The following is a 13,161-nucleotide window of genomic DNA, read 5'->3' on the forward strand; positions in this document are numbered from 1 at the left end:
TAAGTGATTGCAATTTACTTATTTAAAAGAACCACTTCAAATCAAAAGGGAGACATTTTGTAATGGTAGTTATCGTATTATAGTATACGATAACTGTATACGTAGTATACGTAATTGTAGATATACAGTACATAAAGGGTATGAATAGGTGTGAGCTTTTACTGTATATTTAATATTTTATCTGACCCACTTGTAGAAACCGCCTACTCAGATTTATTTAAGTGGTCTGCCACCATAAAGACAGAAAAATATAATGACACCCTGTTACATTAACTGTAAAATAAACGCCGTAACTGCGGCCATATGAAAATTTGGATAAAGATTATACAAACATCCTAAGGAGCTCTATGACATATGAGCGTCGTAATAATGGTTGGTGACCTGACGTAACAGTGCTCCCTGAATTACGTGATCTGTATATACCCAAATACAGATATATCACATAGGGAGATGCAGTCAAACATTGCATTGCTATCGTCGTGGTGAACTATTTCTCCGCTGTTTAAAACTTGTTTGGTAAGCGTCATCAAATATGCTTGTCAATTTGTAGCGAAATCGATATACTGTATCATAATCCTTCAGCTATCTATAATGTAGTGAAACGGCTAATTAATATTGATAAATTCCCTTATTCACAGTGACTTTTGCTCAAACCCCTGTTGCATAATGGGTTAATTTTATATAAAAAAACATTTATATCATAGATATAATACAAGCTTTGAAATGAAATAGCACATTTCCAGGTTTCAGTTAAACATTTTTAAAAAAGCTCATGACTTTAAGCATTCTGAACATTGAGAATGTTATTTGGGAAACAAATGTTTATTATAATGTTTATGTTTAGGATCTGTCTCCTACTGAGTCAGCATGCAGCATTCAACACCATTAGGTTTAATATTAAAAAGTTGTGTATTTCCTGAATTGTTTTTTTTTATTCTTTTCTATTAGACCATACTAGACTGTGCAGGATATCATTTATTTGCCATTTTTGCCTTTTCCAGATACCTGGGAAACAAAGCTCATATCTCATTTGCCAATGGAGCCCAGTCCTAAGCCTGGTGCTCTGTCCCCCTCCCCGAAGGACACAGACTCGAATCGACCCGCGCCCTTAAGGCAACAGGATCTGATCTCCACGTACTGCCCGCCTCCCAAGATACAGCTTCTGAAGGACACCTTCCAAGAGAAACTGATGCAGGAAAAGGAGAAAAAAATGATCGCCATGTACAATCGACGGCAGGAGGCAGCTCTACAGAAGATGAGAAAATGTTTCCAATATGTCAAATACGCTGCGGAGAAGAAGATGGGGAACAGCTATCGCTTCCAAGCCCAACAGGGCCCCGAGAAGAACATTGTGGGGTATGATCGGTCTTACCCCCTGAAGCCTATGGGTAACAGGAAAGTCTCCGGCCCTGGTGAGGTTCGGGCTGTGGACCGCCCGGACGCACAGAGTGATTCCTTGTTTGCCCCCACCCCGCCTCAGGATGGTCATGAGAGGCCCTGCGAGAGGCCGGGCAGGAGGGGCTCAAGAGTACGCAAACCTAAGGACAGGACTGTCCTCCCCATGGTGGCGACCCCTCCAGGGCAATGCCCTTCTCATGCCAATGGGAAGGAGCACTTTCAGTTGCAAGAGGAGCTACGAAAAGTGGCCGAGGCAGAGGCCGCGCTGAAGGAGGAGCATCGCCGGAGGGAGGCCAGCCTGCAGGATGAGATGCGCCGGAAGGAGGCCATGATGAAGGACGAGATTCGCCAGAAGGAGGCCATGATGCAGGCGAAGCTCTTCAGAGCTCAGGAGGAGCTGAGGATGGTTCCGAGAGAGATGGAAGACTCCAGAGAGGTGGCCGGAAGGGAAAATAGAGGCGAGGCAGAGCGAGCTTTGCCCCAGAGGACCATGGGCCAACCACCGCTCTAAGGCCGTGCCTCTTCTGACCTGCAGAATGGAGAAGCAAAAAGCCTTCACTCCAAGGAAAGCCCTTCCTATCAGAGGAGACAACCTTGATTATGGTTCTCCAATGGAAGATGGCGGATGCGCAGAATCGCACTTTCCCTCTGCGTTTTCCCATCAGGAGAGACGTCAAGTGAGCCCTTGCAGCCGTGGGCTAGAAGACGTCCCCTGTGGAAGGAGAAAGTATCTCAAGAAAGCAAGGCTCCCTGAAAGCGACGTGTCAGCGGCACAGGCCGCGCAGGGCCACTTCAGAAATAACACCACATGTCTGGATGAACAAACTCTGTCAGTGGAAAACAGATATTTGTCCCCTACAAGTCTGATGTGCCCTACCGCTGAGCAATTTCCATATGAGAATAGCCAGAGTGGAAACCCTCAGCTGGTGCCCTGTGAACTGTGTCACGGGAAGTTTGCTGTAGAGAGGCTGGAGAAACACAGCAAGATCTGCAAGAAGCTTCAGAATTCAAAGAGGAAGGTTTTTGACTCTTTCAAGCACAGGGCCAAGGGAACAGAACTGGAGACATACATCCATAAGAAGAAGGTTAAACCGCCAATCGTGGTAAGGGCTATCCTTAAACTCTTTCCAAGCTTCCCTTTTTTTCTCCTAGAGTCAGACTCAGCTTATAAATCAATGTAAACAATAAATAAGTGTTTTATGAAGTACTCTTCTGAAAAACTGCCGCAAAGGCACATTTGCCAGACAGAATAAATGTGTCTTAGTGACTTCTGAATTCTGTTGTAAAAATCTACATATCAAGCAAATAGCACTCACAGGAAACAAAACCATAACTACGTAAATTGTACTCTCTACCCAATGACCTGAAAGGTAGCCCCAGAAAGCTACGTTATTACTGTATTGATATTTTCTTGCCTTGTGAATGGTTTGCGACCAGACTGTGTACGCAGTGCTAGTCTGGACTTTTTCTGGAAGCTGTTTTATTGGTTTCATTTCCTGTTCCCAGCTGAGAAAGAACAACTGGAGGCAGAAGCACGAGGATTTCATTCGGAGCATCAAACAGGCCAGGGAGGTGCAGCAGGTGATCACGCAAGGAGGGAAAGTTGTGAACCTGCCCCAGCCCCCCGCGAATCCAAACCCCGACTACGTGCCCTGCCCTCACTGCGGCCGGCGCTTTGCCCCCAGGCCGGCACAGAGGCACTTCCCCAAGTGTCAGCACATCAGGAGCCGCCCTCCTCCTCCTCCTCGCAGATGAAAACTGATGTGAAGAAGAGCAAAAGAGTCATGATCTTGGCTCACGACTCACGTCCTGCTTTTTCTTTTTAGAAACACATTTAGCACAGTTCATCCGTATGATGATGAAAAAAAAATGTTACCTTATTTTAATTAAATGATTTTTTTTTTGGTGGACTGGTGTTTGCGTAGCTGTGGTTATTTCAGTTTTTCTCTTATCATTCATACACCTTGACCTCCTAAAAATAATTTTTCAACCTGGAACGTACAATTAGCAGGCAATAGAACAGGTCACATTGGTCTTGGAACCATCAAAAAGCAGTATTCACACATTCTCGGCATCAATTTTCCTTAAAAACAACTGAAAAAGCAAGGTAAAGAGTGATTGATTTTTTTAATGAAAGTTATTTGATTTAATTTATTTAATTTTCATAATATTTGAAATATGTTGGGATTAATGTGACTCAATATTATCTGCAGCTCTTACACTCCAGGCACCTGATAAAGTGGAACGCAGTGTCTTTGCCTTACATGGCGCTCAGCTCTTCCTCAATCCCAGCAGAAGCACCAGCAGAAGCAGCAGCCTCCGGGTCCTGCCTCATGCACAGCTTCAAATGCAACACCAAGTAATACAACAAACAACAGGGAAAACCATTCACGATCAGACACATCCGTTGATTGCTGGCTCTCAGTAAAGGGACATTGCATCATTACATCACAAAATAGACTACATTTCAAGGTTAAAGAATTACCATGTTCTGCGATTCAGAACGAGGCAGCAAAACTTCCTATAATCTGTTGTGGCCCTGTGACATTGTAAAGGAGCAGGCTTGTGAATACATCTCGTTTAATCCAATGGAAATATTGCTCTCAACTTTTTTACGTTTTTGCCAATAAATAATACTACATTGTTAACTCTGCATAAAGAACCTTGGAATGGAACGTTTTTTGCAGTGAAATGTTTGCTGCATAACCTATACCCTTTCTCTCCTACATCACATTGCATTAGTCATTACAGTGATTAGTGAGCAGGAAGGGCTGCATCACATCGCAATTTGTGTGGAACTTGAATGCGAATTTGTTACAACATGGCGTAACTTACAGTCCTTTCACAAAATTCATGATTTTGTGCTCAATTTTGAGTTTGTAAAGTTTTTCTATAATGTCAATGATTTTATTTTGTGACTGAAATTAAATAATTTTGTGTCTGCAAAATTGGGACTGTAGTTCCACCTTAACCTACTAGTACTGTATGTCTTTGGACTGTGGGAAGAAACTGGAGCACCAGGAAGAAATCCACACAAATGAAGGGAGAACATACAATTCCATCCAGACTGCACCCCAGGAATTGAACCCAGGACCCCAGCTCTGTGAACCACAGTGCCAGCTCATTGCTATAGTCACTATAATTAATGTCAAAACTCATTTGCAAATGAGCAGCCTGGGATCCAAAAGGATCAAGACAAGGATCCAAACAAAGCACTATCCCAAAGCTTGGCTTTGTACCGTATATAATACAGGGCTTGATGCAGAAGGCAGATAATCAAAGTCCATGCAATAATTGCTAAGGGAAAGTGACTTTGTGTTCTTGGAGGGAAGTCACTCAACATGGAGCTGTGTTAGTGAAATGATTGTTCTGATGTACGGCTGATGTCCAAACACTGAAAACATGATTGTGTATGCAATCGCACTCCTGAGCTCCATTGGGTATGGTTAAAATAACTTTTTATAGTTCATCACATTCAAAGTGTGTGTACTTGATGAAAGTGTAACACGCATTTGGAGGAGTTATTCAGGATTTTCTTTCATTCAACTATTTCAAGACCCATTATTTTCAGATGTTGTAGTATACGTGAATAATGAAAGGCCTTCATATTACACAATGTAGGAATGACTTCGCAGGTGTGAAGAATAAAAGATTAATTCAGCTCACTTTGGGGAGTTTCACAATGGCCCTCCTTATAGAAATGTGGGTTTGATTAAAGGAGTGAAGAAAAAGCACTGAATAATATTTGCTTCTGTAAACGTAATCATCTCAAAATATGGTTGAAGAAATTGAAGAAGGTTAAACATAATCCAAAACGTATAAGGTCAATTTAAGTACAACCAGAATTCTAGTGTTTATGCAATGCATCTGTGGGTTGATATGAAATATGGCCGTACTTAAACTAAACGAGGTTATCGAGAGCATATTCCGAATACGGCTTTGGCCAGTTGTACTGTGAACTGCGAGGACCGTATCTTATCCTGAACTGGCTGTGCGAATACCGTCCTCTGCTGGCAGAAGGAATAGATTACAACGGCACTGTATTGGCGATTAGTCCTATTGCTAGAATATTGAAACAACAAGGAGTCCGCGGAGTCAAGCAATGCTGAATAAACAAGTACCTGAAATTCAATAGGATTTTGTGTATTGATTACAAATAGGTGTGGAATTCTCATGTACAGTGGTATTCATGGATTCCTTACACAAGCAGCAGTTGTTATGATGCTTTCGTAATCTGAATATAAATCTGTTATCTACTTAAAACTGTAATTATTGAATAGATTAATGTCTTTGAAATGCTTCATTAACTGGGCAGTTTCCATGTTTGGAAATGTTTTTATTTTGATTGCTGATTGCTAGATACTGTATGTTTAATAGGCATGCTGTTAATATTTTCTACAAGAGCCAAATAAGACAGTTATGCTGTAGTAAGTTCTATATAAGTTATATAACATAAGTTATATTTTGTTCTGAGGTCAATTTGAATCTCATACTAAATAACTGGTGTCCTTTTATCTGAGAAACACTACCTGATTGATCACCTGATGCCTAGAAATTAGCATGCACAGTAGCCCAGCGTTTAGCATTGCTAGCTCACAGTGCTGAGGCCCTGGGTACACTTCTGGACCTGGGGTGCTATCTGTATGGAGCTTGTATGTTCTCCCCATGTTTGCATGAGTTTGCTTTGGGTGCTCCGGCTTCCTCCCACAGTTCAAAGAACTACTGGTAGGTTAATTGGCTTCTGGGATAATTGGTGAGTGTCTGTGTCTTCCCTGCATTGGACTACCATCCAGTCCCAGGTATCTCCTGCTTATTACTTTCTGAGGCTCTGGCTCCCCCGTGCCCCCCGACCCCCGACCCCCTGACCCCCTGACCCTGAATTGGATGAAGCGGTTAGAAAATGGGTGGTTTCTGTTATGCTCTGGTCATGCTCTGCCATAGCAACAACTTGTAAAAAATGCAGATGCTAGGATTTAACTCAAAGAAGGAGCTCAGATCACTGTGTTGGCATCACTGTACAGGTGTCCGGTGTGTTTTAGAACATGTGCTAAAATCTTATTTACTAACTTCTAGACTTTTTACCCCCCATATCAGTCTGCAGGTGCACAGTGGTCTGTGGACACCCTCCTTGCTCTGTCGTAAAAGAGGAAATAAAAAGCAACTGGTTTTGACTTTAATGCACTGAGACTGTGGAACTCACAGAACTCTCTTGTCAGAAAGGCAGCTTCTAACAGCTTTTAAGTGAAGACTAAGAACACTTTTCTATTTTATTAAAATAGATTATATATGTTTTGTTTAAATATATGTTATAAATGTTAAAACGACAGCTCGTATAAGCTTGTATTTTTACCTTTCGATCATTTTTAGAATTGCTTTGAGTTGCTTTTACCATGATAAACAGTACAAAATTTGAGGTGTTGAACTTGTCTAAAGTTTTAAAGCGCTTTATGACGTAAAGTGTGATGACAGTCCTTGGCGGTCTATGTAACAATTCTTCTTGAAGTAGGTCATCGGGCCAACAGTATACAAACATTACAGCTCAAGTGCTTTTGTATCTGAACGCTTTTAGGTAAGTTATTTAGCAGCTGCGGTATTAATAATGATTTTAATGGCAAATTCAATTGCAGGTAAAATAAAAATGGCGGATAACTTTCTTTCTAGCTTCGTGAAGCGGTCGCGCTATATTATACATACTGTATATACCATAATAAGAAACATAATATGTACAGTAGAATTTTTCACTTTAAGCTGGCATTATCCAGAACCGGGTCAGGGCCCGGACCCGGACCGTGCAGTGTGGTCCGCCGGCCTTCTAAAGATCGAGGCGCCCTTGGATTTGATTAGAAACTTGCATAATTTCTTAACTTGACCCCATTATCTTAAAAAAAACGGCCAGGCCAAGACCAAAGCATGAAGGCTGCGAGGATCGGGGGACTCTCATTTTTGGTCACAGCGTACAGTAGTAGATCAGTAACCTCTGTTTATCGTGATAACCTTTAATTATTTTCCAGTACTTTTTTAAATGATAAAACACATTGTCTCGCCAGTTTTGCTAAAGATACGGTTTTAGTGTTTACGCATAAATTTGTAAGCCGTAGGTTTAAATCTCGTGGTCTTATTTTCTGCATTTTCATCGTAAGGGAAGGCGCTCGTTTGCGATTTACGCGCTGAATATTGTAAGCAGAGGAGCCTTAAGGCACAGCCTCGCCTTAACACCATCGTTTGCATTGTCATTGTCATCCAGAAAAGCAGTCGTAAGAAAATGAATCTGTGGCGGCTCCGAACATTAAAAAAACTATATCTAGACTGCAAATACATCCCAATCTTACTATCAACACGTTTTAAGACCCCTCTCCTTTCCACCGGTATACAAGCTAAGAGAGAAATATTGGAAATCCCATCTGAAGTAGCCCTCGTCTCACCTTCGGAGCTGTGAGCGATGGGGATCATAATTAAAAGGGGTACAGTTACTTTGAAAATGTGTATGTGATACTTAAATTTAAATAAAATAAAAAGATAAATTATATAACACAGACTGCTATCTATGTCCATGTGTTTAAGACGTATGAATCGGTTTTAAAACAGGCACACCCCTTCTCATAAATCCGACTGGAGTCTCAGTCCGTCGTCGCGATGAATTAGGAGCTCAGATGTAGGCTAAGTGATTGCAATTTACTTATTTAAAAGAACCACTTCAAATCAAAAGGGAGACATTTTGTAATGGTAGTTATCGTATTATAGTATACGATAACTGTATACGTAGTATACGTAATTGTAGATATACAGTACATAAAGGGTATGAATAGGTGTGAGCTTTTACTGTATATTTAATATTTTATCTGACCCACTTGTAGAAACCGCCTACTCAGATTTATTTAAGTGGTCTGCCACCATAAAGACAGAAAAATATAATGACACCCTGTTACATTAACTGTAAAATAAACGCCGTAACTGCGGCCATATGAAAATTTGGATAAAGATTATACAAACATCCTAAGGAGCTCTATGACATATGAGCGTCGTAATAATGGTTGGTGACCTGACGTAACAGTGCTCCCTGAATTACGTGATCTGTATATACCCAAATACAGATATATCACATAGGGAGATGCAGTCAAACATTGCATTGCTATCGTCGTGGTGAACTATTTCTCCGCTGTTTAAAACTTGTTTGGTAAGCGTCATCAAATATGCTTGTCAATTTGTAGCGAAATCGATATACTGTATCATAATCCTTCAGCTATCTATAATGTAGTGAAACGGCTAATTAATATTGATAAATTCCCTTATTCACAGTGACTTTTGCTCAAACCCCTGTTGCATAATGGGTTAATTTTATATAAAAAAACATTTATATCATAGATATAATACAAGCTTTGAAATGAAATAGCACATTTCCAGGTTTCAGTTAAACATTTTTAAAAAAGCTCATGACTTTAAGCATTCTGAACATTGAGAATGTTATTTGGGAAACAAATGTTTATTATAATGTTTATGTTCAGGATCTGTCTCCTACTGAGTCAGCATGCAGCATTCAACACCATTAGGTTTAATATTAAAAAGTTGTGTATTTCCTGAATTGTTTTTTTTTATTCTTTTCTATTAGACCATACTAGACTGTGCAGGATATCATTTATTTGCCATTTTTGCCTTTTCCAGATACCTGGGAAACAAAGCTCATATCTCATTTGCCAATGGAGCCCAGTCCTAAGCCTGGTGCTCTGTCCCCCTCCCCGAAGGACACAGACTCGAATCGACCCGCGCCCTTAAGGCAACAGGATCTGATCTCCACGTACTGCCCGCCTCCCAAGATACAGCTTCTGAAGGACACCTTCCAAGAGAAACTGATGCAGGAAAAGGAGAAAAAAATGATCGCCATGTACAATCGGCGGCAGGAGGCAGCTCTACAGAAGATGAGAAAATGTTTCCAATATGTCAAATACGCTGCGGAGAAGAAGATGGGGAACAGCTATCGCTTCCAAGCCCAACAGGGCCCCGAGAAGAACATTGTGGGGTATGATCGGTCTTACCCCCTGAAGCCTATGGGTAACAGGAAAGTCTCCGGCCCTGGTGAGGTTCGGGCTGTGGACCGCCCGGACGCACAGAGTGATTCCTTGTTTGCCCCCACCCCGCCTCAGGATGGTCATGAGAGGCCCTGCGAGAGGCCGGGCAGGAGGGGCTCAAGAGTACGCAAACCTAAGGACAGGACTGTCCTCCCCATGGTGGCGACCCCTCCAGGGCAATGCCCTTCTCATGCCAATGGGAAGGAGCACTTTCAGTTGCAAGAGGAGCTACGAAAAGTGGCCGAGGCAGAGGCCGCGCTGAAGGAGGAGCATCGCCGGAGGGAGGCCAGCCTGCAGGATGAGATGCGCCGGAAGGAGGCCATGATGAAGGACGAGATTCGCCAGAAGGAGGCCATGATGCAGGCGAAGCTCTTCAGAGCTCAGGAGGAGCTGAGGATGGTTCCGAGAGAGATGGAAGACTCCAGAGAGGTGGCCGGAAGGGAAAATAGAGGCGAGGCAGAGCGAGCTTTGCCCCAGAGGACCATGGGCCAACCACCGCTCTAAGGCCGTGCCTCTTCTGACCTGCAGAATGGAGAAGCAAAAAGCCTTCACTCCAAGGAAAGCCCTTCCTATCAGAGGAGACAACCTTGATTATGGTTCTCCAATGGAAGATGGCGGATGCGCAGAATCGCACTTTCCCTCTGCGCTTTCCCATCAGGAGAGACGTCAAGTGAGCCCTTGCAGCCGTGGGCTAGAAGACGTCCCCTGTGGAAGGAGAAAGTATCTCAAGAAAGCAAGGCTCCCTGAAAGCGACGTGTCAGCGGCACAGGCCGCGCAGGGCCACTTCAGAAATAACACCACATGTCTGGATGAACAAACTCTGTCAGTGGAAAACAGATATTTGTCCCCTACAAGTCTGATGTGCCCTACCGCTGAGCAATTTCCATATGAGAATAGCCAGAGTGGAAACCCTCAGCTGGTACCCTGTGAACTGTGTCACGGGAAGTTTGCTGTAGAGAGGCTGGAGAAACACAGCAAGATCTGCAAGAAGCTTCAGAATTCAAAGAGGAAGGTTTTTGACTCTTTCAAGCACAGGGCCAAGGGAACAGAACTGGAGACATACATCCATAAGAAGAAGGTTAGACCGCCAATCGTGGTAAGGGCTATCCTTAAACTCTTTCCAAGCTTCCCTTGTTTTCTCCTAGAGTCAGACTCAGCTTATAAATCAATGTAGACAATAAATAAGTGTTTTATGAAGTACTCTTCTGAAAAACTGCCGCAAAGGCACATTTGCCAGACAGAATAAATGTGTCTTAGTGACTTCTGAATTCTGTTGTAAAAATCTACATATCAAGCAAATAGCACTCACAGGAAACAAAACCATAACTACGTAAATTGTACTCTCTACCCAATGACCTGAAAGGTGGCCCCAGATAGCTACGTTATTACTGTATTGATATTTTCTTGCCTTGTGAATGGTTTGCGACCAGACTGTGTACGCAGTGCTAGTCTGGACTTTTTCTGGAAGCTGTTTTATTGGTTTCATTTCCTGTTCCCAGCTGAGAAAGAACAACTGGAGGCAGAAGCACGAGGATTTCATTCGGAGCATCAAACAGGCCAGGGAGGTGCAGCAGGTGATCACGCAAGGAGGGAAAGTTGTGAACCTGCCCCAGCCCCCCGCGAATCCAAACCCCGACTTTGCCCCCAGGCCGGCACAGAGGCACTTCCCCAAGTGTCAGCACATCAGGAGCCGCCCTCCTCCTCGCAGATGAAAACTGATGTGAAGAAGAGCAAAAGAGTCATGATCTTGGCTCACGACTCACGTCCTGCTTTTTCTTTTTAGAAACAGATTTAGCACAGTTCATCCGTATGATGATGAAAAAAAAATGTTACCTTATTTTAATTAAATGATTTTTTTTTGGTGGACTGGTGTTTGCGTAGCTGTGGTTATTTCAGTTTTTCTCTTATCATTCATACACCTTGACCTCCTAAAAATAATTTTTCAACCTGGAACGTACAATTAGCAGGCAATAGAACAGGTCACATTGGTCTTGGAACCATCAAAAAGCAGTATTCACACATTCTCTGCATCAATTTTCCTTAAAAACAACTGAAAAAGCAAGGTAAAGAGTGATTGATTTTTTTAATGAAAGTTATTTGATTTAATTTATTTAATTTTCATAATATTTGAAATATGTTGGGATTAATGTGACTCAATATTATCTGCAGCTCTTACACTCCAGGCACCTCATAAAGTGGAACGCAGTGTCTTTGCCTTACATGGCGCTCAGCTTTTCCTCAATCCCAGCAGAAGCACCAGCAGAAGCAGCAGCCTCCGGGTCCTGCCTCATGCACAGCTTAAAATGCAACACCAAGTAATACAACAAACAACAGGGAAAACCATTCACGATCAGACACATCCGTTGATTGCTGGCTCTCAGTAAAGGGACATTGCATCATTACATCACAAAATAGACTACATTTCAAGGTTAAAGAATTACCATGTTCTGCGATTCAGAACGAGGCAGCAAAACTTCCTATAATCTGTTGTGGCCCTGTGACATTGTAAAGGAGCAGGCTTGTGAATACATCTCGTTTAATCCAATGGAAATATTGCTCTCAACTTTTTTACGTTTTTGCCAATAAATAATACTACATTGTTAACTCTGCATAAAGAACCTTGGAATGGAACGTTTTTTGCAGTGAAATGTTTGCTGCATAACCTATACCCTTTCTCTCCTACATCACATTGCATTAGTCATTACAGTGATTAGTGAGCAGGAAGGGCTGCATCACATCGCAATTTGTGTGGAACTTGAATGCGAATTTGTTACAACATGGCGTAACTTACAGTCCTTTCACAAAATTCATGATTTTGTGCTCAATTTTGAGTTTGTAAAGTTTTTCTATAATGTCAATGATTTTATTTTGTGACTGAAATTAAATAATTTTGTGTCTGCAAAATTGGGACTGTAGTTCCACCTTAACCTACTAGTACTGTATGTCTTTGGACTGTGGGAAGAAACTGGAGCACCTGGAAGAAATCCACACAAATGAAGGGAGAACATACAATTCCATCCAGACTGCACCCCAGGAATTGAACCCAGGACCCCAGCTCTGTGAACCACAGTGCCAGCTCATTGCTATAGTCACTATAATTAATGTCAAAACTCATTTGCAAATGAGCAGCCTGGGATCCAAAAGGATCAAGACAAGGATCCAAACAAAGCACTATCCCAAAGCTTGGCTTTGTACCGTATATAATACAGGGCTTGATGCAGAAGGCAGATAATCAAAGTCCATGCAATAATTGCTAAGGGAAAGTGACTTTGTGTTCTTGGAGGGAAGTCACTCAACATGGAGCTGTGTTAGTGAAATGATTGTTCTGATGTACGGCTGATGTCCAAACACTGAAAACATGATTGTGTATGCAATCGCACTCCTGAGCTCCATTGGGTATGGTTAAAATAACTTTTTATAGTTCATCACATTCAAAGTGTGTGTACTTGATGAAAGTGTAACACGCATTTGGAGGAGTTATTCAGGATTTTCTTTCATTCAACTATTTCAAGACCCATTATTTTCAGATGTTGTAGTATACGTGAATAATGAAAGGCCTTCATATTACACAATGTAGGAATGACTTCGCAGGTGTGAAGAATAAAAGATTAATTCAGCTCACTTTGGGGAGTTTCACAATGGCCCTCCTTATAGAAATGTGGGTTTGATTAAAGGAGTGAAGAAAAAGCACTGAATAATA

The 13,161-nt window shown here is 42.0% G+C and overlaps 1 protein-coding gene across 1 annotated transcript; it reads left to right on the plus strand.

Moving 5' to 3' along the window:
- Positions 1-1,006: 1,006 nt before the first annotated feature.
- On the plus strand, positions 1,007-3,308 carry LOC148632162 (uncharacterized). Its single transcript, XM_088623895.1, has 2 exons — positions 1,007-2,501; positions 2,905-3,308. The coding sequence occupies exon 1, from the start codon at positions 1,037-1,039 to the stop codon at positions 1,907-1,909; it is 873 nt and encodes a 290-aa protein (XP_088480021.1). The 5' UTR covers positions 1,007-1,036; the 3' UTR covers positions 1,910-2,501; positions 2,905-3,308.
- The last annotated feature ends 9,853 nt before the right edge of the window (positions 3,309-13,161 follow it).

The sequence above is a fragment of the Lepisosteus platostomus genome, unplaced genomic scaffold (genome assembly GCF_059453375.1).
Source record: "Lepisosteus platostomus isolate fLepPlt1 unplaced genomic scaffold, fLepPlt1.hap1 Scaffold_65_H1, whole genome shotgun sequence".
Taxonomy (NCBI): Eukaryota; Metazoa; Chordata; class Actinopteri; order Semionotiformes; family Lepisosteidae; genus Lepisosteus; species Lepisosteus platostomus.

Excerpts from the sequence above, each read along its gene's own strand:
- LOC148632162 (XM_088623895.1), top strand. The coding sequence starts at position 1,037 with ATGGAGCCCAGTCCTAAGCCTGGTGCTCTGTCCCCCTCCCCGAAGGAC.